The 23,977-nt window shown below is 42.2% G+C and overlaps 1 protein-coding gene across 11 annotated transcripts in view; it reads left to right on the top strand.

The window, feature by feature from the left end:
- Nucleotides 1–23,977, top strand: part of LOC105495216 (CUB and Sushi multiple domains 2) — a 656,530-nt gene that overhangs the window by 52,987 nt on the left and 579,566 nt on the right. For all 11 annotated transcript variants that reach the window (XM_071096465.1, XM_071096467.1, XM_071096468.1 and 8 more), the window contains exon 2: nt 19,555–19,771. In XM_071096465.1, the coding sequence (XP_070952566.1) occupies nt 19,555–19,771 (217 nt within the window). The remainder of the gene's footprint in view (nt 1–19,554; nt 19,772–23,977) is intronic.

The following is a 23,977-nucleotide window of genomic DNA, read 5'->3' on the forward strand; positions in this document are numbered from 1 at the left end:
TTTACTTTGGATATTGATATTCTTCTTTAGAGTTAGGAAGCTTTCAGTCATTATTTTTTCAAATAAGCTTTCTGTTCCTTTTTTTCTCTTTTCTCCTTCTAAGACTTTCATAATACACATATTGGTCAATTTTATGGGGTCCTCTAAGTCCCTTAGGCTTCATTCACTTTTGTTCATTCTTTTTTCTATTTGTTTCTCTGACTTAATACTTTCAAATGACCTGTTTTTGAGTTCACTGATTCTTTTTTCTGCTTGATTAAGTCTGTTATTGAACCCCTCTAGTAAAATTTTAAATTCAGTTATTATAGTCTTCAGCTCTAGAATTTCTGTTTGATCTTGTATTATAGTTTCTAACTTTCTGTTGATATTATCATTTTGTTCATGCATCATTTTCCTGATTTTATTTAGTTTGTCTATTTGTGTCCTCTTGTAGTGTATTGAACTTCTTAAAGACAATTATTTTGAATTCTTTGTCAAATAATTAATAGATCTCCATTACTTTAGGATTGGTTTCTGAAGATTTCTTGTGTACACCACCCTTCCTTTTTTTTTTTTTTTTTTGAGACAGGGTCTCATCCTGTTTCCCAGGCTGGAATGCAGTGGTGTGATAATACCTCATTGTAACCTCAACTTCTGGGCTTAAGTGATCCTCCCACTTCAGCCTCCTGAGTAGTTAGGACTATATGTGTACCATTATGCCCAGCTATTTTTTAAAAAATTGTTTTTAGAGATGGGGGTCTTGCTATCTTGCCCAGGCTGGTCTGGAACACCTGGCCTCAAATTATCCTGTTGCTTTGGCCTTCCAAAGCACTGGGATGACAGATGTGAACCACTGTGCTTAGCCTATTTTCTTCCTTTAGTTGAGTCATGTTGCCTTTTTTGTTTGTTTGTTTTTGTTTTGTTTTTTTTTTTAGTGTGCTTTGTTATTTTTTGAGTGATTTCTGCATTTGAAAAACAATGACAACAACAAACAAGTTCTCCCAGACTTTACAGAGTAGTTTTACACAAGTGAAGGTCTTCAGCAGCTAGAGGTTCTGGGGGTTTTCCTGGGGATATAGATTCTCTGAGCTTGCATGTGTACTTTCTTAATTAAAGAGGTTTGCTGGGTCTTGTTTGTTTTTCCTTAAAGGGCTTGTAATTTCTTGCTCCCTCTTGTGTCTGATTATGGTACTCAGGTTCTCTGGTGTTGCAAAAAGCCAGTGAACTGTCTTTTGTTCTCAGTGGCCCCCAAGCATCGAAAGTATGCTGGTTCCCCATCAGCACTCTGAGTCAGTTGAGATAGAAACCAGTCCGTCTGCAGCCCACTGAAAAGTGGGAACATTGAATGTATGCCATGCTCTTCTTCTCTTTCCTTTCCAAGGGGGAAGCTGCAAGTTGAACTTTTTCCTTCATTCTCACCGAAGGGTTTTTATGGTTGACATGAAACAATTTTTCTTACGCATTTCAGTATGGTGGTTTTTCACTTTGAGCTTGCCTGGGGTATTGTAACTTCTTAATGGGTTTCTAGAGTTCTCATAAGGGCTTCTTTGCACTGTGTATTGTTGTTAAGTCAGTGTTTCTGTGGAAAGTAATGTCTGGGGCTTCCTGTGCTGCCATCTAGCTGATGTCATTCCCAAGCCCCTGGCACCTCGTCCAGGGACCTTTCCCCCACTGTCCCTCAGCAGAAGCCACAGGACTGTAAGGGCCATGAGGGGGCGCCAGGGATTTTCACTTGTAAAGGTCTTGTTGGGCCATAATAAAGTCCCTGTCAACCAGCAGGTGACCATGGGGCATGTGATGGTCGAATGTAAGTGTGTTCTTGCTTTGTTCACTCATGTGCATCTTGCATATTATTCGTGCTATGGGTGAATATATGCTCCTAGCTGTTTCAAGGTTAGACATGTTTTGAGAGGATGTTGCATCTGTGACATGTCAGGAGTCAGAGGTCCTGGGTCCCTGTTCTGCCACCCCCATGTGACACCTCTGGCTCTCTCAACTCATGCACTGCAAGACCCACACTTTCTCTTGGGGGACATGGGGAGATAAATACCTCTTGATCCTAAGAATTCAGCTGGGAAGTGTCACAAGGAGTGTATGAGGAAGCTCAGAGACACAACCATTTCCAAACCTAAGTTAAGAGGTCTGAGCCATGAGTAACTCAGCCAGGAGTAGAGCTTAGCTCACAATGGTGGGGTTGAAGCTGGGTCCTACTTTCCCATCCATTTCCCTCTTTTCCTCCTTTCTTTAAATTCCTTGCTTTCCTATGTTACACACCCACACACCAGCTGCCCCTCAGCCACGAGCATTGTCAGGGAAGGGTCAGACTCTCTTTTAGGAGGCCCTGGTAAAAATCCATTGAATTGGCTTGAATCCTTTTCTTTCTATATCCCCATGCTACTCCCAAGCCAGTGCATTTCTTGCCAGAAATCTCTAGCATTGGACAAACTAGATTCTAGAGGCCTATATTAGATTTTACTTTTTATAGATTATCTTATTGGAAGGCACATTCATTCATTCAACATATACTTTTGATTTTTCTCAAGGCCGCCTGTATGACCCTGGAAATTCGTGCCTCTGGCTCTGGCATGATGAGAAAGCATAGTATGCCCACAGGAGAAGAAGGCTAGCATTGGAAGTATTTCTGGAGGCTTTGAAGGGTCTTCAGGACCTTCATTCATGGAACTCTGCAGAGCAGTCCACTGGGAAACCCTTTGACTTACCTCATGGCTGCAGTGCCTATAGATAAAGCTGTCTGCTGCAGTGTGGAGGCGGCTGGACAGCAGGTAGTTATATAGGCTGGGGCTGAAGCTGACAAGGTTGGGGAATCCCAGGATGAGCAAAGGCCGTTAAGGGTAGAACTGGGCATAAGGGGAAATGGCCATAGCAATGTCTTCTAACCAGAAGTCTGAGGTCACTGGGGTGGGTTCTGAACCCAATGTCTCCACGTGCCCAGCCTGATCATGCTTTTCACCTTGGTTTGCATGTTTATGGGCAAGGGGCAACAATGGGCTTGTTAGGGTTTCCTTTTATAGAGACTGTAAGAGGAAGTACATTTCTCTACTCCCTGACACAATTTTTAGATTATCTGTCTACCCACTCAGATATATTTTTCCCTCAGTTCATTCAAACTGAGAGAGAGAGAGAGAGAGAGAGAGAGTTTGAAATAATTTATTGAAATAAGTTCCCTTTCAACCAAGACTGCCACGTCTGTCCTTCTTCTGGGGGCAGGGAGACAGAGACAGGGCTGTAATGGAGTCGTGTCTAGTTGAGAAAAGCTTCTTAGCTCTGGTCAGCTCTTTTAGGCCTCCATGCTATGTCTGGCATATGACCAGCCCAAGTCTTTTTCTCTCTCCCTCCCTTCCTCTTTCATACCAATGAGGTGGTAGAGCCTATATGTTAAGATCTCAGTCTCAGGAGTCAGAGAATCCTGTATTTTAACCCCAGCTTTGCCAGATGTTATTGTATGTGTGAACTTGGGCAATCTTCTTACCCTGATCCTCATTTCTTACATGGGGTGAAGAATAATATCTGCTTCTTTGGGATATTGGAAGTTTTAACAGAAATAACACAAGGACTGACGTCATCATTGTGTGGGGCACACACAGTCAGTGCCTGATAAATGATGACTGAAATTCCTTCAACTTCCTGCTTACTGACACATGCATCCTGTGGCAGCTCTGTGCTGGGTCCTCAATGATGTAGTGGTAAAAAAGGCAGACCATGCTCTCTGTCCCCAAGGAACTCAGTCTGGTAGGGAGATGGTGATGGAAGTCATGGGCAAGTGGCATTCAGGATCCTTCCTTCCCAGATTTTCTTTGTGGGCTGGGTTTCTGGGTCTGTGTGCTACCAGACAGAGCCACACCAACTGGTTTGGTTTCCTAGGCCTTTAGGGAGTTGGGTCCCTGTAAGTTGTATTTTTGTAAAAGCTCTGGATTGCAGTTTATTCATTCATTCAACCAATATTAACTGAGTGCTGACTATGTGCCAGTCACTGTTCTAGGCACTTGGGATGTATCAGTCAGTAAAACAAAGACCTTTCTCTTGTGAAGTAAATATTCTAGCAGGAGGAAATAAACAACAAACAGTAAGTACAATATATAAGTAAATTACTCAGGGTGCTATAGAGTGATACATGCTATTAAAGTAAGAAAACATAGAGCGGGTAAGGGAGATTGGAGGTGCCAGGGATGGAAGTAGGGGGTTAGTTAATATTTTATTTCATTTTATTTTATTTTTTAACTTTTATTTTAGATTTGGGGTACATGTGCAAGTTTGTTATACAGGTAAACTCATGTCATGGGGGTTTGTTGAGTAGATTATTTTGTCACCTAGATATTAAGCTTAGTAACTGATAGTTATTTTTTGGATCCTTTCCCTCCTCCTATTCTCCACCCTCAGGTAGTCCCTGGTGTATGTGGCTCGCCTCTTTGTGTCCATGTGTTCTTATATTAGCTCCCACTTATAAGTAAGAATATGTGGTGCTTGGTTTTCTATTCCTGTGTTGGTTTGCTAAGGATGATGGCCTCTAGCTTAAGATGGAGATCTTAATATATACGCTCCGTTCATGTTCCTGCAAGAGACATGATCTTGTTTTTTTTATGGCTGGATAGTATTCCATGGTGTATATGTACCATATTTTCTTTATCCAGTTTACTATTGATGGACATTTAGATTGATTCTATGTTTTTGCTATTGTGAATAGTGCTTCAGTGAACATACACGTGGATGCGTCTTTATGGTGGAATGATTTATGTTCCTTTGTGTATGTACCCAGTTATGGGATTGCTGGGTTAAATGATAGTTCTGTTTCTAGGTCTTTGAGGAATCACCAAACTGCTTTCTACAATGGTTGAACTAATTTTACACTCTCACCAACAGTGTAAAAGCATTCTCTTTTCTCCACCACCTTGCCAGCATCTGTTGTTTTTTAATAGTAGCCATTCTGAGTGTTGTAAGATGGGATCTCATTGTGATTTTGATTTGCATTTCTCTAATGATCAGTGATATCGAGCTTTTTAAAATATGCTTGTCAGTCTCATATATGTCTTCTTTTGGAAAGTATTTGTTCCTGTCCTTTGCCCACTTTTTAATGGGGTTGTTTATTTTTTTCTTATAAATTTGTTTAAGTTCCTTATAGATGCTGAATATTACACCTTTGTCAGATGCATAGTTTGCAAATATTTTCTCCCCTTCTTTAGGTTGTCTGTTTACTCTGTTGATAGTTTCTTTTGCTGTGCAGAAGCTCTAAAAGACTTAAATGTAAAACCCAAAACTGTAAAAACTCTGAGGGACAATGTAGGCAATACCATTCTGGGTTGGCAAAAATTTCATGATGAAGATGCCGAATGTTCATTGAAGGATGAGTCCCTGTTGGCATCTAGACTGGTCTGAGCTGAACCAGGTCCATACTGACCCCATCACTCATTTGCTTGAGCAGTGGGAGCTGATTTGAGCTCTCCCTTTTGATAGGAACAATTTTCAAAACACCATCAGTGCTCATACAATTCAAATGTGCAGTTGGGGTCATCAAAACACAAAACCCTTTCCTTTGTATGTAAAATGAGAAACACGTCTGCTGAAGATTGGGAAAACAAAGTGAAATTGCAGATGACCTTTGAATGCCTTAATTTAAAGAATGATCTGGATTGAGCTTGCCCTGGATCTGCTGCCACTGTCTTCATGAATGAACCTTCTGGATTCCCAGTGGATGTCCAGTCTGAAGCTGTCAGAGGAATGAGGGCGTTGGGCTGCTATGGAGAAAGAAGAGGATGCGTGCAACAGCTGGTGACCACATGTCATGCCCTCTTTGATGCTGTCCCTCATGCTTTCTGATTTCAAGTCTTCCCACCCCTCATCTCTAGAGGCATCTAGAGGCATCTCTTCCATGTCATTGGCTGCTGAAGAATAAGTGCCAGGGACATCTCAGGAGTACACCTTGGAAGGTTTGCCCTCCCTATCCCAGGACTCCTGTGTCAAATAATCTCTACTGTGGTTCCATCTGGCCCAAGGTGGGAAGACAGAGTCTCGGGCACTCAGGATTCTGAATGGAGCTGCAGTGCTCTCTCTTTTCTACCTTCACCCCTTTCCCTCTTCAGCCTCTTTCCCTCTTTCTATCCCTCTGTTTCTTTATCTCACCAGTTCTATTATTTTCTTATCATTGTAGTTCCTTTTTCTTCTGGTGCAGAAATTATGGGAGAGGTTGGACAGGCGTCCCCAGTGGCTTAGGATCAAGAGAAACAACCTCCCCTGAGGACATTCACGGTTCAGGACCATGGACAGGGCTCCTCTTGCTCCTGTCAGGCACCAACCACTCACTTGGGCTAGCTGCCTCAGAGCATCTCTGTGAATGTGGTCTTGAGAACCCCATTCCATAGAGGGGCAGGAGCCTTAACTGACTAAGGGACTTGACCATATTCCTTGGTAGCAAGTGGCAAAGCAGAGTTAAGAACCCAGGCTTTCTCATTCCATGGCACTATGTTAGGGTTTTGTTTTTCTTTTTTCTCTCTCTCATTAGGGTTTTGTTTTCTTTTTCTCTCATTTTTAAAATTAACTTTCAAATATGTGTCTCATACGGGCACAGGGCTTAAAGTTACTTATTTTCTTTAGGGATGAGGCCAGCTCCACCAGATAAAACAGGAGCCATGTGTTTTTAATGGATAAAGAAACAAATGAAAAGAAAAAACAAGACACAGTTGACAAGCAGACAATTAATCCATTTATTTGACAAATATTAATGGAGTGTCTATGAAATGCCAAACCTTGTGTTCGGATTTAACAGTGAGTCAGGTGTGGTCCTGCCATCATGAGGTTCTCATGATGACAGAAACAGCAGCATAGGCTTGGTTTCACATATTTTGACAATTCACTCCTATTTCCCGAGTTATTATGATTCTTTTTCTTCTGGGAAGTTCAATGTGCACAGATGTCCCCATGTGGTCCCCTTTCTGCCGCTGTGCTGAACCTCACCATAGTGTACTCATTCCCCAAATGTCAGGCAAAGGGGCAGAAGCCTAGGAGTTCTAACTGACATGTCTGATACTTGAGGAAAGGGCTACCTAAGGTGAAGTTCTTTGCTGTATGAGAGTGCTCTAGAAAGGGGTTTAGCTTACTATGTTGTCCGCCCCTCATCCATCCACCCACCCATCTATCCATCCATCATCTATGATAGAGTAGTGGTTAAGAAGACAGGATGTGGTACCAGATTGCCTGGGGTTGATTCTTATTTCCACTATTTATCAGCTGTCTGACCTTGGGCAGATTACTTAACCTTCCTAGACCTCAGTTTCCCTACCTATGAAATGGGGAGAGTAATAGCACCTATATCATACAGTTGTGAGAATGGAATGAATTATCATATGTACAATGCATAAGACAGTACTTGGCACAGAAAAAAATGTTTAATAATATATTTTTATTAGACCGTAAGCTCCATGAGGGCAGGAATAATGCCTGGGACACAGTGGGTGCTTAATACGATTTTCAAAATAAGTAAATGAATTAATCAAGCATTTGCTAAGCCCTCAACTTTCATGAATCTGTTCCTGTGCTTAGCCATTGTCCTGTGGACCAAAACCATAGCTCAGGCATCTTCTCAGCTGAGGAGAATTCAATGATAGTTCCTCGTTTTCACTCTGAAAGACCCAGACAGGAGTAGAACCAGCCTGGCAGAGGCTCCTGGCCCCAGAGATACCTGGTCCTTTCTCTTGCTGCTGATCCAGGGATGTGGCATAATGAGAATCAGTAAAGCAGAGTTGCTTCTGCTAGTCCAGGATTCCCTGTCAAAATAATAAACAACCCCTGACTAGTGTTGGCTCAGGATGATGGGAAATGAACTGCATCTGTATCACCATGCAGGGGAAATCATGTTTGGTCCACAGTGGTGGCTTCTGTGTTAAACATGTCCAGGAGAATCAGAAAGCCTGGAGTTAGAATTAGGAAGCTGAGTGGCATGGGATTATTCTCACGGAGCAATTGGATATGGTACAGGGACAGGCTTGCTGCTTCACTCCACCTGCTATGCATTGTTTTGTGCCTTTGTTGCATGCATCCCCAGCTTGAGAGGAAACAGGAGACCCTGTTTTGTATCCAGGTCCCTGAGGCACAGCAGCTGTGCTAAGCTCTTTTCAGTAAATCCCAGGCTCTGACCCCTGGCGCTGGGTGCAGAGTGGAACCAGGACTATAGCTTTGGGAGTATGTCCCGAGATGGTGTGTGAAATATTTGCAGCCTGGCAGAGGGAAGGATGGTAGGGTTGAGAGCCTGAGTTTTGCTTTTGTACAGATCTGGGTTGGAATCTCAGCTTTTCCATTGCTATTTGTTTGACCTTGAACATGTTTTTAAGCCTTGAAGAGCCTTAGTTTCTTCACCTGTAATATGATGGGGGTGGGGCTGTAGCAGCCATTTCAAAAGGGTCATTGCAAATGTTAGAGAGATAATGTTAGCGAAGCACAAAAATGTTGGTCCCTTCTCAGACTTGCATGAAAGCACCAGTCCTTTTAGGTTTGTCTGTGCTCCTTTCTGTTCCTCTAAGATTGAACAACGTGGTTTCCCTGAACTAATTGTTACATGGAGATGGCTAGTAAGATGGGCCATGTCTGTCTCCTACAATCCACTGTGAACTCCTTGAAGGCATGGACCACACTGTAAGCAATCTGCTCCTCCCATCTCCACCAACTCCCTACTGCCCATTAACACCCCCACCTATACACCCTGGAACGAAGCCAACCATTCCCCAGATTTGCTGAATGAAAGACTGAATTTGGGGTTCTTGATAGAATCCATGGGGTCCCTAACTTGGATGAAGACAATTGCATTATTTTCACTAATCTCCTACTGAAACAACGTTTCTACCAATCGTGAAGATAGGCAACAAACACCGAAGTGGTATTACCAGTACCTGTGAATTTGTCACTGGTAAGATCACCAATATTTCCATAGAACATTACAGTTGGTACAATTATCTTGAAGTAGCATTTATGCTTCAAACTACAATATGTATCAGGCCCACTGCTAGATCTTATTAATAATGCATTAATAAAGGAGCACTTATTAGTATATGATCAATTTTCAATATATTTTAAAAACTATATTTTGATATAACTGATTTCCTTTGCAATTCTATGTGTTTTGTTTTACATATTTAAAGATATCATTTGAGATGGTGTCACCAGGCTCCAAGGAAGGCATGGCACAACAAAGATGAAAGACTTCAGGTCATGGGGGGGGGGGCGTCCAGCAATAGGCTCCTTTGGCCTGCTAATGCCCTGAAATGAATGAAAACGGTGGGAGGTTAGTTTCCTATGTATGTGATTCTAGAGGGAGTATTTCTAACCTTCATTAGGAACTTCAATATGGCTAAGAATTAGACTAGTCGTTCTCAACTAGGGGTGATTTTCCCCCTAGAGGACATTTGGCAATGTCTGGAGAAATTTTGGTTGTCACATTGGGAGGTGCTACTGGCATCCACTGGGTAGAGGCCAGGGATGCTGCTAAACATCCTATGTGTACAGGACAGCCTCCCACAATGAAGAATTATCCCACCCAAAATGCTGATAGTGTAGAGGTTGAGAAACCCTGGATTAGGCTATTACACATTCACAGAAATCTCTCTGATTGTTAAGATCTGTAGTAAAAAAAAAAATGCACATCTTCATTAGAAACATCTGTGATAACTGTCTCACCCAACACTTAATGCACGAAATAGGGAGATGGGGGTGGCGGAGAGAGAAGAGTAACTGCCTGCAGACTAGAGGAGGCTCCTTAGAGGAGATGAACTGAGCCTGGGACAATGAGTTAGATTTGCTAGGTTGAGAAGGCTGCAGTGGAAGGGCATACAAGGCAAAGGGCCAAGCACTACACGTGACAAATTAGTGGTGTGACTGAGGCACATGCTGTGCAGGGGAGAGGGGCTAAAATGAGGCTCAGTGCCAGCATCCCCAATGACCTAGTTCTTGGTCCTTTCCTAAAGGGTCATTGCAGAGAGCCAAAGATACTGTTTGACCCCTGCCTCTTTCATCAGCAGACAAGGTGCCCCTGCCAGAAGGCATGCATAGTGATGGGCCAGAGGCTGACTGTAGACTTGAGGTGTCCAGCTGGCACTCCGTGTGGCAGGTGAGACACCTTCAGCAGGCACAATGATTTATCCAGCATCTGCAGCTCCCCCCTGTGTTTCCTCTTAGGGCAGTTTCATTAATTGCATGGCTTCAACAAATCCATATCTCCAGTCCAGATTGCACTCCCAAACACCAGTCTACAGCCCTAATTGCCTTCTGGCCATCTCCGTCTGGATGTCCCACTGGCATCTCCAACTAAATTTGTCCAAAATTGACCTTATCAGTCAATAAATATTTGCAGAATTGAATTGGATTTTCCTGCCAAACTTCTCAAAAGAGTTATCTCCTTAAAATTATCATTATTTGTAGACAACATGATTGTGTACCTAAAACACCCAAGGGAACCAACTGAGAAATTTTTAGAATTAATAAGTGTTCAGAAACCTAGCTGGATGTGAGATGAATGTATAAAAATCAATAGGTTTTCTGTATATCATAAAAACCAGTTAGAAAAAAGTAATGAGAAAAAATGGCATTCACTAGTGCAGCAAAAAGTGCATAAAATGTCTGTGAATAACCTTAACAAGATGTGACTGGGACTTACATCAAGAAAAGCATAGCTCTTTACTGGAAGATTAGGTGGTGTTTGTTGTGCCAGATTCTGTACTGAACATTTAGCAACTCAGCAGATATCACATTAATCTGTACAACCATCCTAGAAGTGGGTGTTAATTTTAAAGATGTCAAAATTAAGGCTTAAAGAGTTTAAATAAGTTGCCCACACACAATATTAAGTGGCAAATCTGAAATTTGAACCCAAAGCTTTTGTTTCCAAAAACTCATGCTTTTAACCTTTCCACTAGGCCACTTCCAAAATAAACCATAAATACACAGATAAGTGAAGTTGGTGAGTATTTTTTGAATATTAGATTAGTGCAAAAGTAATTTTTTTTTTGCCATTACTGTTAATGGCAAAAACCGCAATTACCTTTGCACCAACCTACTACAAAAGACTAATTCATTTCACTCACTCATTCATTTAAAAAAATGTACTGAGTGTCTGCTATGGGCAAGTACTGGGCTAGGTGATGGAAATAAAATTGAAGAAAAGCTCAAGGAGTTTGCTGGTAGAGACAGCCATGTAAACATATCATTATATCACCATTGGTGAAGGCAATGACATTCATCATGAATGATGAACAAGGAGTGGACAAATACTTGATGGTGTCTTGAGGGTTCCCAGAAGGCTTTCTGGAGAAGGTAATGAGTTTGAAAATGCCTGGAGTTAGCCGAGTGAAGGAACAATCCAAGCACAGAATGCTAGGTGGGCAATTAATATTCATTTATTCATTCATTCAACCAACAACTATTCTGTGAGCATCTACTGTGTGCCAGATTCAGGTCTGGGAGCTGGAGATAGAGCAGAGAACAAAATGGCACCCCATTCTCATGGAGATTGCATGTTACTTGGGGGGGTGCATCAGAAAATAAACAAGAGGAAAATATATGTCAGAGGTGCTAAGTGCTGTGAACAGAAATAAAGCAGGCACCTGGAACACCTGACTTGAGAGGCAGGTCTGAATTGTACTTAGGGTGGTCTCCGAGGAGGTGATATTTGACTAGACACCGGAAATAAGTGAGGGTCCCATGGCTACTGGGGAAACATTTTCCAGGCTGAAGCCTCAGCAAATGCAAAGGTCCAGCATGGCCGGATTATAGGGATATGGATGGATCACAGGGATATGGTTGGATCACAGGGATGAGGGGACAAGAGATAGGAGAGGAGGTGGACAGGCATCTGGGTACCCATTCCTTTAAAGCTTAGAGGACTATTGTGAGGACTTTGGCTTTTATGTTGAGTGAGATGAGAAGCCAACCAATCTTTAGTTGAGAGAAGTCTTTCTCAATGCGAACAAGGGAAAAATATTACCAGGAAAAAAAGAGATAAATGTGACTGCCTGTAAAAAGTGACATTTTAATCTATATGGGAAATCTAAACAAAACAAAAAGCACAGAACCAGGTGGAAAACAATATTTGCAACAAATATGACAAAAGATTAAAATTCTAACTCTATAAAGAGTTAGTACAAACTGACAAGAAAAATAGTAAGACCTAATAGAAGATTTAAGTATATAACATTTAGAAACTTCAGAATGTCAAACATGATAAAATTAAAAGGCCGAACAACTACAAAACATGTATGTAGCAATGCTATGCATAAAGGTTTAATATATTACACATATATAAAATAGATAAATAGGTAAGAAATCAGGAAAAAAAAAACAAATACCACAATGAAAAATGAGCTGAGGACTTAATCAGATAGTTCCAAAAAGAAGGAATTAAAATTATTAGACGTACTGATGGGGTTTTGGTACGTCTAATAATTTTAATTCCTTCTTTTTGGAACTATGTGATTAAGTCCTCAGCTCATTTTTCATTGTGGTATTTGTTTTTTGTTTTTTTTTTTAATAAAAAATGATGAGTTTGTGTCCTTTGTAGGGACATGGATGCAGCTGGAAACCATCATTCTTAGCAAACTATCACAAGAACAGAAAACCAAACACCGCATGTTCTCACTCATAGGTGGGAACTGAACAATGAGATCACTCGGACTCGGGAAGGAGAACATCACACACCGGGGCCTATCATGGGGAGGGGAGAGGGGGGAGGGATTGCACTGGGAGTTATACCTGATGTAAATGACGAGTTGATGGGTGCTGACGAATTGATGGGTGCAGCACAGCAACATGGCACAAGTATACATATGTAACAAACCTGCACGTTATGCACATGTACCCTAGAACTTAAAGTACAATAATAATAAAAAAAATTATTAGAAAAAGTGAAAAAGATGTTGAATCTGAGTCATAAAACATCACTAACTAAAAAATTTCCAAATAAGACGATACCCAATGTTGGCAAAGGTGCTGTGAGATAGGCATTCCTAGACATGACTATTGAGAGTTTAATGGGTGCACATTTCCTAGAAAGGATATTGTTAACCCAGAGCCAAAGCCTCAGAAATGTTCATACCCTTTGACCCAGTCATCTGCTATTGGAAGTCTGTCCTGGGGAAATAATCCAAAACAAATGAATAAGCAATGACCTGAGGAGTCTAGTTCTCTGGGATTGTTCTGGAGCCTGATGGGGGTAGCTGCATTGAACAGAGTCTCAAGGCATGGGTGGGAGAAGGCAGACCATCCTGGCTAGAGAGAAATGCAAGGTGCCATCAAAATGAAGGTCAGTAGCAGCATTCCTATCTACAGGGCAGAACATCAGTCACTAGAAGTGAAGAAAAGGTAGCCTTTTTCTTGAAAGAAATTCAACATTTCACGGGCGTGAAAGGACAAAGCCATTTTGACATGAGCTCCCATTCCATTCACATTTCAATCTGGAGTGGCTGCTCTGGGTTATAACTTCCTCAGCTTACTAACATACACTGGTTTCAGGGAGGTTTCCAAATGAGTCACGCTCCTAACCCTTTCTAGCCATCCCTGACAGAGGTCAGCCAGCCTAATGTGGACAGTACCTTACCTGACTCCACCTGAAACCAAAGCTGGAGGCAGTTACTGCATAGGGGAACATTCGTTCTGGGATTCTGGCCGTGGAAAGGCATTTTCCACTGCATTGACCAGCATCCTGTCACCAGATCTAACTAAGGGTCCAGGTTTTATTTACAATGGAACAAAAAATCCAGAAGCAATTTAAATGTTTGACAGTAGGAGAATGGCTAACTAAATTCTAGTATAACCGTACATTGAAACGTTGTGCATCCATTTAAAATGCTGTTTATGAACAGATTCAGTATCTTAGGGAACGCTCATGTTATAACGTTTACTGAATTGTTACAAAAGAAAACCGAGAAATGACCTGAATGGCCATCAACAGGGGAGTGGTTGAATAAATTGAGATACATCCATGGCATGTAATATTACACATTCATATAAAAAATAAGTTAGATCTGTATCTACTGACCTGGAAGGTGTCCCCGGCGTATTGTTATGTGAAAAAGCAAGTTGCAGAAAAATGAACTAAACTACAGTTTTATTTTTTAAACGAAATAATAAAAATTCTCCCAGAATGTGTCCATATGGTTTGCATGAGAGAGAAGAAGGTGAGGGAGGGACACATACCTGGCTGTTAACTTCGGTAATTTTGGATTGGGTGGGGAGGAGGGAGACTGGATATATATTTTTTATACTTGCATTGCATATGTGCATATCTATGCATATTACAAGTCCACATTGCCTTTTTAAATTGAAGATTGAAGAATAACTTACTGAAAAAGTAGCACACAAAATTATATATATGGTGTTATCTCAACAATGTGAAATGTGAAATATGCATGGAAAAAATTTCAAAAAAATGAAAATATTAACAGCAGTTGCCTCTAGAAGGAAGAGATTATAATCAGTTTTCTCTTTTTTATTTTTATTTTTTTATTTTATTTTATGTTTTTTGAGATGGAGTCTCGCTCTGTCGCCCAGGCTGGAGTGCAGTGGAGCGATCTCGGCTCACTGCAAACTCCGCCTCCCGGTTTCACGCCATTCTCCTGCCTCAGCCTCTCGAGTACCTGGGACTACAGGCGCCCGCCACCACGTCCGGCTATTTTTTTTTTTTCTTGTATTTTTAGTAAAGACGGGGTTTTACTGTGTTAGCCAGGATAGTCTCGATCTCCTGACCTCGTGATCCACCCACCTCGGCCTCCCAAAGTGCTGGGATTACAGGCGTGAGCCACCGTGCCCGGCCAGTTTTCTCTTTTTAAATCTTGCCTATATTTTACAAAGTTTTTACAATGTAAAAGTTATTGTTTAGAACACAATGGCCTTCCAACTTCTCATCAGCCAGTCTTGCCTATTACAATCTGCCCTCTTTCCACCTTGCCATCCTCTCACCTGCCTTTGCTGAAATTGATCTATCCATTCAGCAAATACTTATTGAGTTCTAGGCAGTAGGGATACAGCAGGGACCAGGTCAAGGCTCCGGCTCTTGGCATTGCTTCCAGAGGGACTATTTAGACACCAGACAGAGTGACCTCATTCAAGACCCTCATCTTAGTCTTTCTGTGCTGTTCACCACATCGAGTCGCCCTCTCCTGCATGGAACTGCCCTCTGGATCCTCTCCTACTATTCTACCTGTTCCCCACTCTGTCCCCTTTTCTTCCCTTTTCTGTCCCCTTGCCTGGGAGATGTTCCCGGAGGCTTTGTTCTGAACTCCTTCACTTCTTTCTCTATAGCAGAAGATGCCATTCGCGGCCAGATTCTTAATCAGAATCTCCAGTCCTTGGCAGGTCTGAGCCAAGGCAGAGGTCTAGGATGCTGGTGATGGTGGTGAATGTTGATATTTCCTTGGTTGCCCACAACATGAATGGGGGAGGCCCTTAAGATGTGGCCCCTGTGGCATCTATACTTCAGAACCACTCTAGCATGTGTACCCCTCCAGCATGTTATTGTCCAATGACTGGATTTACTTATTTCTAGTCTATGATCCAGGCCCCCTTGGCTTATCACAGGATCTATCCTAGAGGAATGAATGAATGAAGGAAGGAATGAATGGCATGATGCAATGACATTACCAGGCAGGTTTTAGGGACAGGAGCGAAGTAAATCTGGTACCTGTACCAGTGAGGGAAAGTTCAAGGAAGTGTACTCTGGGCTCCTCTGAAAGTTGTGGAGTTAGAGGCTTTATTTCATTATCACTGTGGTTGGATATTTTTCTGGCTTCTGGGCCATTTATGTCTTCTTTTGTGAACTAATTTGTTCATATCCTGCCCAATTATTACTAATAGTACTTTCCGCCCTAAGTATTAGTAATAGTTCTTTCTGTATTCATGATATTACTTTTCTCTTCACATTTTTGTAGGCTTTCTGATATTGTTTCTATTGTTGACATATGCATACTTTTCATATCAATCTTGTAGTATCCGCCTCAGTTATTATGCTAAAAAATCAGTCAGATAATTACCTAGGTTTTTTTCTAATTATTTTATGACTTTATTTTTTAACATGTAACTCTTTGCTCCGTCTGGAAGTTATTTTGGTATATGGTGTGATTCGAGGAGGTAATTATTTTCCCAAACAGTGTATTAGTTGACCCAGCAAAAGTCTTTTTCTTTTCTCATTGTTTTTTTAATATTGCCTGATACATATTTCCATTTTTATGTGCATTAAAGATATTCATGTAATGCCATTTCATTTTACTCCTGGACCACCCCCACACTATTTCATAAGAGTCATTTATGATGCTGTTTAGTATCTTGTGGAATGAGACTGCTAAATTTACTATATTTTCTTTAAAAATGCATTGTGACAATCTATTTTTCCAGTTAAACTTAGGTATCATTTTGCCAAATTTAAAACAGGTCATTGGGCTTTTCATCTGGATTGCATTAAACTTATAAATTAACTTTTCTATAACTTTTCAAGAGGTTAATATCATAAATTAACCTTTCTGTATCCACTCAAGATTATGCTGTGTCTCTCCAGTTATTCAAATTTTTTATCCCTCTGTAAAAGTCATTTTCATATGGTGCCTGCACCTTTCTTGTTAAGTTTATTTATATGTACTATATGCATTTTGTAGTTACCATAAACAGGATATTTTTTCTTTATATTTTTATCTGCCATTGACATATAGGAATGTTACTGATTTTTGTGTATTATTTTGCATTTGGCTAGTTTATTAAAATTTCATATTATCTCTAATAGCTTTATTATGAATTCTCCTGGGTTTTGTAGGTATATTAATGTATCATCTGCAAACCATAATTTTTCTTCCTCTTTCTCATTTCTTTTTCTTGTGTCACATGGGTTAACTCTTCCAATAAGCCATGAAATCCCAGAGGTGATGGTGGCATCTCTGTCTTGTTCCCGATCTTAATCAGGTGTTTCACTATAAGTACAAGGTAGAGTATTGTTCTAAAATTGAAGTTTTATCATGGTAAGGAAATATTCTTTTTCCTGGTTTTGAATGCTTATTTTAATCAGGGTTACATGCCTAATTTTATGAAATGCTTGTTTAGGATTTATTCAGAAGACCTTAACTTTTTTTTTTTTTTTTTTTTTGGTCATTTAATGGGATACTTCGTGTTAAGAGATTTCTTAATATTAAAGTCCTTTAGAGATTAACTGTCCTTTGTTGGTTAATCCCTAAAATGGGCTTTAAAAAAATTAGTGTCGAGTCAATTTATCAGCATCATGGTGAAGAAAATGGATTTGAAGTGGACTGCTTATGTTTGAGTCCTACCTTTGTGTAACAGTGACTTGGGCCCCATTCCTTAATTTCTTTCTGCCTTAGTTCTTTGTCTGTAAAATGGAGATGATAGTAATGGTATCTACTTACAGGGCTGTTGTGAGGATTAGACAAGTCAATATAGGTAGTTTTTAGGAGAGTGTCTAGCCAAACACCAAATAAATACAAACAATATATTAAATTATTGAGAATTTACCACATACCTGATACTGAGCTTGGGACATGGATTCAAAGATGGGAAATTCACATATGGTGTCTGCTCTCATGAAGCATTCGGCCTGGTGAGAAGACAGATACTTGTGAAACAATCATATGGAAGCATGGAGATCTATAATAAGTGCCACTAAGGAGAAGTTACGATATCATGACAGTGTATCGTAGTGGGCTTGATCTGACCAAGGAAGGACTCTAGGCTGAGATCTGAAAGATGGGTATGCTAGAAGTGTTGTAGGCAAAGAGAACCACACATGCAAAGGTCCTGTGGCTCTGCAGTACGAGGGTGTGGCAAGTACAAAGGACATAAACAGGCAGGATTTGACTAGAAAACTGGTGGATATGAAGCTGGGAGGTCACTAAGGGCCAGGCCATGTAGAGACCCTTGTATACTTCAAATGCTTTTTTCTTTATTGAAGAGCAAGGAGGAGCCATTGAACGTTTGGGGCAGATGGGAGGTTGGGATGACCTCACCATATTCTGCCTGCAGTGTGAAGAACAGATTGGCAAGGACCAGAGCAAATGTGGCTGACCAGTTAGGAGTGAATATGGCAGTTTAGGAATGAGTTTGGCGTGGGGTGGGGACAGATGGACATAGAGATAGAGTGGTAGATTAGCCATGGGGTTGTGAAGAAGAGGAAGCTTTTAGGTGAGCCTTACTTAGATAAAGAGATGGAGGCACGATTCCATTCATTGAGTTGTGGGGGAGGCAACAGAAGAGGAGAGAGTGGGTGGGGGGACATCGAGAGCATCCCAAAGGGGTGATGGGCCTGGTGCACAGAGGGACGACTGGCCTGGATCACAACATTGTGAGTAACCAATGCATAAGTGGGAAGTCCCCCAAATTGGAGGGAAGAGGAGAAGCCTTGGCACAGAGACTGAAAGGAGGCAGAGAAAGAGCGGGAGCAGGAAAGGAGTATGGTATTGTGGGAGGAAGCTCAGGGCACTGCTGCTCAAAATATGGTCCCATACAGGGCATCATCACATCACCAGGGAGCAAGGTGGAAAGGCAGTCTCTCCAGTCCCACCGCAGTGTCTAGCTGAATCTCCACTTGAGACAGATCCCCAGGTGATGCGTGTGCACAGTGAGGTCTGAGATGCTCTGGCCCGGAGGAGTGTTTCGGAAAGGAGGGTGAGCAACAGCAGTCAGAGGTACTGAGCAGTCAATTAACCAGAAGATGGAAAAATAGCCACCGAGCCCATGGGTAGTAGACCTGTTTGGGTGGATCGATGGGACCAGAAGGCAGAATTGACAGGGTTGGAGAGTGAGTGGGAAGTAAGGAAATGGAGACAGAAAGTATAGACAGATTGTGTTTTCTATAAATTTGGCTGTGAAGAAGAAGAGAGAGAGACAAGGCTGGAGGGAGATGAGAAGTGGGGTGGGGAATTGTTTTCTTAACGATAGTCTTGAGCACATTTAAAATGAGAAGGTACTAGTGGAGAGGAAATGACTGAACACACGTTAGAGAGAAAAAGGATCGTATACTGTTCTTGAAGAGTAGGGAATGGAGTAGGGAAACCCTTCCTCCATTTAGGTGGAGGAAGAGGTGGCTCCTCTGTAGCGGGAATGAAGATAGCATGGGATAGGCTAGAAGGGTTTGGAATGGGGAAGGCAAGGGAATCCTTAGGAATGGCTTTTATTTCCTATGGAGAGTGAGAGAGAGGAGTTAGCTGAGAGCTGGGAGGTTGTAGACAGTGGAGAAGATTTGAAATTGTCGTTCTGACATTCCATGTTGTAGAGGGGAAGTCTGAGTTCAGCCTGGTATTGGTGACTTTGTAGTTCTGACTCTCAAAACCTTAATTTTCTACTGCATAGAGTTGCTGTAAGCCTTGATTAAATGACGCACAATGTATCACCTGGTCAGTACACAGCACACAGCAAGCCCACAGTCAACGTCAGTCACCCTTTGTACCTCCCTCAGTGCCAAGCACAGGGCTGGCTCATGGGAAGCGCTTGGAAAAGTGGGTTCATGATTGGCTAACACATTACTCCTGACTCTAGAAGCTTCTAGGAGTTATTCTGGCTATTCTGAACTGCTCTGTTTCTCTTTCCCAGGCCAGAACTGCACGTTCCAACTGCACGGTCCCAATGGGACAGTTGAGAGCCCAGGGTTCCCTTATGGCTACCCCAATTACGCCAACTGCACGTGGACCATCACCGCGGAAGAGCAGCACAGGATCCAGCTTGTGTTCCAGTCCTTTGCCTTGGAAGAGGACTTTGATGTCCTGTCAGTGTTTGATGGTCCACCCCAGCCGGAGAATCTGCGTACGAGGTACCATGCTGCCTACCTTCCCTGTAGCAAACAGTTGGGCTCTGAGCCAGGCTCACTAGGAGGAAGAACTTTCTTGAGTGAAAAGTTTATGGTCATCAACAAAGACCACTGTTTTCATGATGCCCTCCCTCAACCCCTCTGGTTTCCCAATTCATGTCTCTTGCTTAGAGGTTTCCAGTTGGGAGGATTGATTAGTAGGACATTTGGGAAGACTAGAGAGAAAACACAAGAGGGTTCTAGACAAATTCAGCTCTTTCTATTGAAACTGATTTTTCATGCACAGGGTGTATTATTTGTATACACAGAAATATAAGTTGGAACCAACAGATTTGGGTGTTGAAGGCTGATAGTGATGCAATGAATATGTCTTGCATCATAGTATTTGAAACCATCAACACTTTTCTGGAATTTGCTTTGCATTTGCAAGGCCTTGGTTGTGAGTGTAGACTCTGGAATTTGGGGGAGTTCCCACCCTCTTAATCCCCATCCCTGTGGGGTGGGTGATGGAAGAGAACCCCATGAAGTGAGTAAGATGGCTTCCTGTACCCCTGAGGCCTCTCAAGGAGAAGAGCTCACAGGAGGGAGTCGGGAGGAAGGCTTCCACCCTCTACAGAAAAGGCAGACTTTTCTGGGGCACAGGTGAAGACCCCAGCGTCATAACTCTCTAGGTGACCCGGAGGCCAGCCAGCCTGTGTCACAGCCTTGTCCAGGTCAGGTCAGCGTGGCTTCCCGTCTCCTCAGGAAGCCAAAGGGTTAATGGCTTACCAGCCAAGCCCTGGGGAGCCAGAGGTGCTAATTGCTTCTAATGACATGATGCACTAATGAGTGGTTCCCAGCCAAATGCTTAACCTCAAAGGTTTGTTTAAGATGCATCTCAGCCCTTGGCTTCCAAGCTCCTGCAGCAGGGTCTCACACACACATTTACTGCACAGTCTTCAGCCCTCTTCTCTTTCTCCTCAGGGCAGAAGTGAGTCTGGGAAGCCTACAGCAGAGGTGGGGGGCATCTGGGGCCCCCCTGCACCCCTCCTGCAGTTTCTCCCAGAAAAGACTGGGCTAATCATCTTCCCTTGAGGTTCAGCAGGGTTCTGTGAAACATTGGTAAAGGGCTAGAGTCCTCTTCATTCATTCATTCCACAAATATTTCATGGGTACCTATTATGTCTTGACACTGGCCTGGATGCTGGGGAATAGCAGTGAGAAAAACAAAGCCACTGCCTTCATGCAGTGGCTACATGCTAATGGGGAGGGAGATATGGAAATACATAACATGTCTGGTTCTGTGAAGACAAAGCACACAGGGTAAGAAAGTGATGGCAGGAGTGCTGGCTTTATTATTGTTATTATTATTTTTGTTATACTTTAAGTTCTGGGGTACATGTGCAGAACATACAGGTTTGTTACATAAGTATACAAGTGCCATGGTGGTTTTCTGCACCCATCAACCAGTCATCTACATTAGGTATTTCTCCTAATATCCCTCCCCTAACCCCCAACCCCCCGACAGGCCCCGGCGTGTGAAGTTCCCCTCCCTGTGTCCATGTGTTCTCATTGTTCAACTCCCACTTGTGAGTGAGAACATGCTGTGTTTGGTTTTCTGTTCCTGTGTAAGTTTGCTGAGAATGATGGTTTCCAGCTTCATCCATGTCCCTGCAAAGGACATGAACTCATCCTTTTTTTATGGCTGTGATTGCTGGTTTTTATAGGGTGGTCAGGGATGGTTTTTCCGAGCAGAAAGAGAGCTATGAGCAGAGAGCTGAATCATGGAATATCATGTATGGTGGGTATCCCGTATAGGTATCTAGGGAAAGCTTCTAGGCCAAGGGCACAGGAAATGTAAAGGGTACAGGGCCAACCTTTGGAGGATGGTCTTGCTGTGGCACAGTCCACTCAGGCCAAGCCAACCATGTTGACTAGGAAGACCTGCAGTTTTGGAATCCTCATTCTAGATCATCCCAGGTGTTGTCTTTATGCTGTGCTAGTTTGAATTCCTCTCACAAGCAAAGGAGGGTATGCAGGAGGCCAGTGGTTACAGGCTAGAGCAAGCCAGTGGGTAGGAGTTATGGAAGGGAAAAGGTGAGGCTGGGAGGTGGCAGAAGGTGGTAGATCCTGCAGGGCCTCATGGGTCACACAGGGACTTTGGCCTTGATCCCAAGGCACAGGAAACCCTTGGAGGGTTCTGAGCAGAAGAGGGACCTGCTGTGACAGGCCTTTGCCATTGTAGGGGAAATGGAGTGAAAGGGGTGAGGCTGGAGGCTGCTGCTCAGGGCAGAGAAGAAGGAGGCTTGGGTCTCCTGGAAGTGGGGACATGATGACAAATGGTCAGATCTGTGCTGTATTCCAAACACAGAGCAGACAGGATTTGTTGTTGCGTTGGGTGTGGGCTATGATTCCAGTCTCCTTGGCTTTAATGATTATAGGAAGAAGTAGCTGTTTCCTGAGAGGAGGAGCTGGAAGTTAAGATTCAGTTTGGCCGTATAAAATTTTAGATGTCTATTAGATATCCAGGTGGAGAAGGCATTGAACATGCACTTGAATATGTGGGTTTTGAGTTCAAGGGTGTCAGGGCTAGAGATACAAATTTGGGAGACTAGGACTGGATGGTACCTAAAACATAAGACTGGATGTGGTCACAAGGGAGCCAGTCTTCTCCATCGGATTTTGAGCTCATGATGTTGAATGCATGTTTGAAAGATAGAATGTCAGATCAGATCAATGGGGCACTGATTGAGGTGTGGACAGCTAGAGGCAAATTCTCCAATTCTGCCTGCTAGAGTTATTTAAGCTTGTCCTGCTCTTAGGGCAGGGTCCCCGCATATGTAGTGGAGTCTTTGTTTTCTGACACTTGGGTTTTCTGACTCTGAGGGGAAGTATGGAAGACTCAGCAGAGTGGAGACTGGCCTGGCCGGTGTTCTAGCATGGAAGGGTGGGAGTTTCCATGACCTGGTGAAGTGGTTCTGGCAGGGAGGCTTCCTCTTGTCCTAAGGATGCAGAAGAATCAGATGTGTCCCCAGCCACAGCACAGCGTTCCTGGCCAACCAGCCATGAGCATGAAGCTCTGGGGTTGAACCTTCATTAGGTTGTCCCTGTTTGTGCTCCTGATCTCTGTCATCTTTGTGATCTGCTTATTCTAATTCATTTCACAAGGTCACACAGGCTTAGCAAAGGGGAAGGGCTAGAAGGAGACCACTGCCTTTTATTGACCTGGAACCAGAGGAGTTCACACCCCGGAGGACGATAGGAGGGGAAATGACCTTAGAGGACAGTCCAAGTAACATTGGAAGATGCTGTCCTTAATACTGGAATGGTGCTGCTCTGGGGGTGTGGAGAGGCAGCAGCAAGCATGCTTGGTGGGGACCCTTGGGTCTTTGTGAATTTTTTTTTTAATGTTCTTGCATGGTTTTTAGTCCACTCAAATTTTTTTTATTCACGAATCAGTTTTTGTCTGTGTGTTAGTCCAGGGAATCACCAATAAAATCACCTATTTTATTGAGAGTGTCAAGTCTATCATCCTAGGGTTGTACATAGTTTTTCCACTCAACCTTTCTTTTTCCATGGTGTCTGGGTCACATCCCTTTCTCACATCTGCTCCTGCGCATTTCTTTCTTTCTTTCTTTCTTTCTTTCTTTCTTTCTTTCTTTCTTTCTTTCTTTCTTTCTTTCTTTCTTTCTTTCTTTCTTTCTTTCTTTCTTTCTTTCTTTCTTTCTTTCTTTCTTTCTTTCTTTCTTTCTTTCTTTCTTTCTTTCTTTCTTTCTTTCTTTCTTTCTTTCTTTCTTTCTTTCTTTCTTTCTTTCTTTCTTTCTTTCTTTCTTTCTTTCTTTCTTTCTTTCTTTCTTTCTTTCTTTCTTTTCCACTCAGTTAGTCTTGCCAGAAGTTTGCCTATTTTATTGGTCTTTTTAAAGTTCCAATGCTAGGGCAATCCATTTTATTCTCTTTTATCTAAATTATTGATTTCTGCTTTTATCTTTATCCATTCTTTTCTCTCACTTTCCTTAGGCTAATATTGCTCTTTTGCCAATTTTGTAAATTAAATTGGTTTTATTATTTCTTGTTTGATAATAAAAACATTAAGAGGCATTTTCCCCTAAGTACAGCTTTGACCATATTCCATAAATTTTTATGGCTAGTTGTTAGTTTAGAAAGAGTTTCTGATTGCAGTTTTGTTCTTTCTTTGACTCTAGGGTTTTCCCCTTAAATTTTCAAGTAATA

Source organism: Macaca nemestrina, chromosome 1, assembly GCF_043159975.1.
Source record: "Macaca nemestrina isolate mMacNem1 chromosome 1, mMacNem.hap1, whole genome shotgun sequence".
Taxonomy (NCBI): domain Eukaryota; kingdom Metazoa; phylum Chordata; class Mammalia; order Primates; family Cercopithecidae; genus Macaca; species Macaca nemestrina.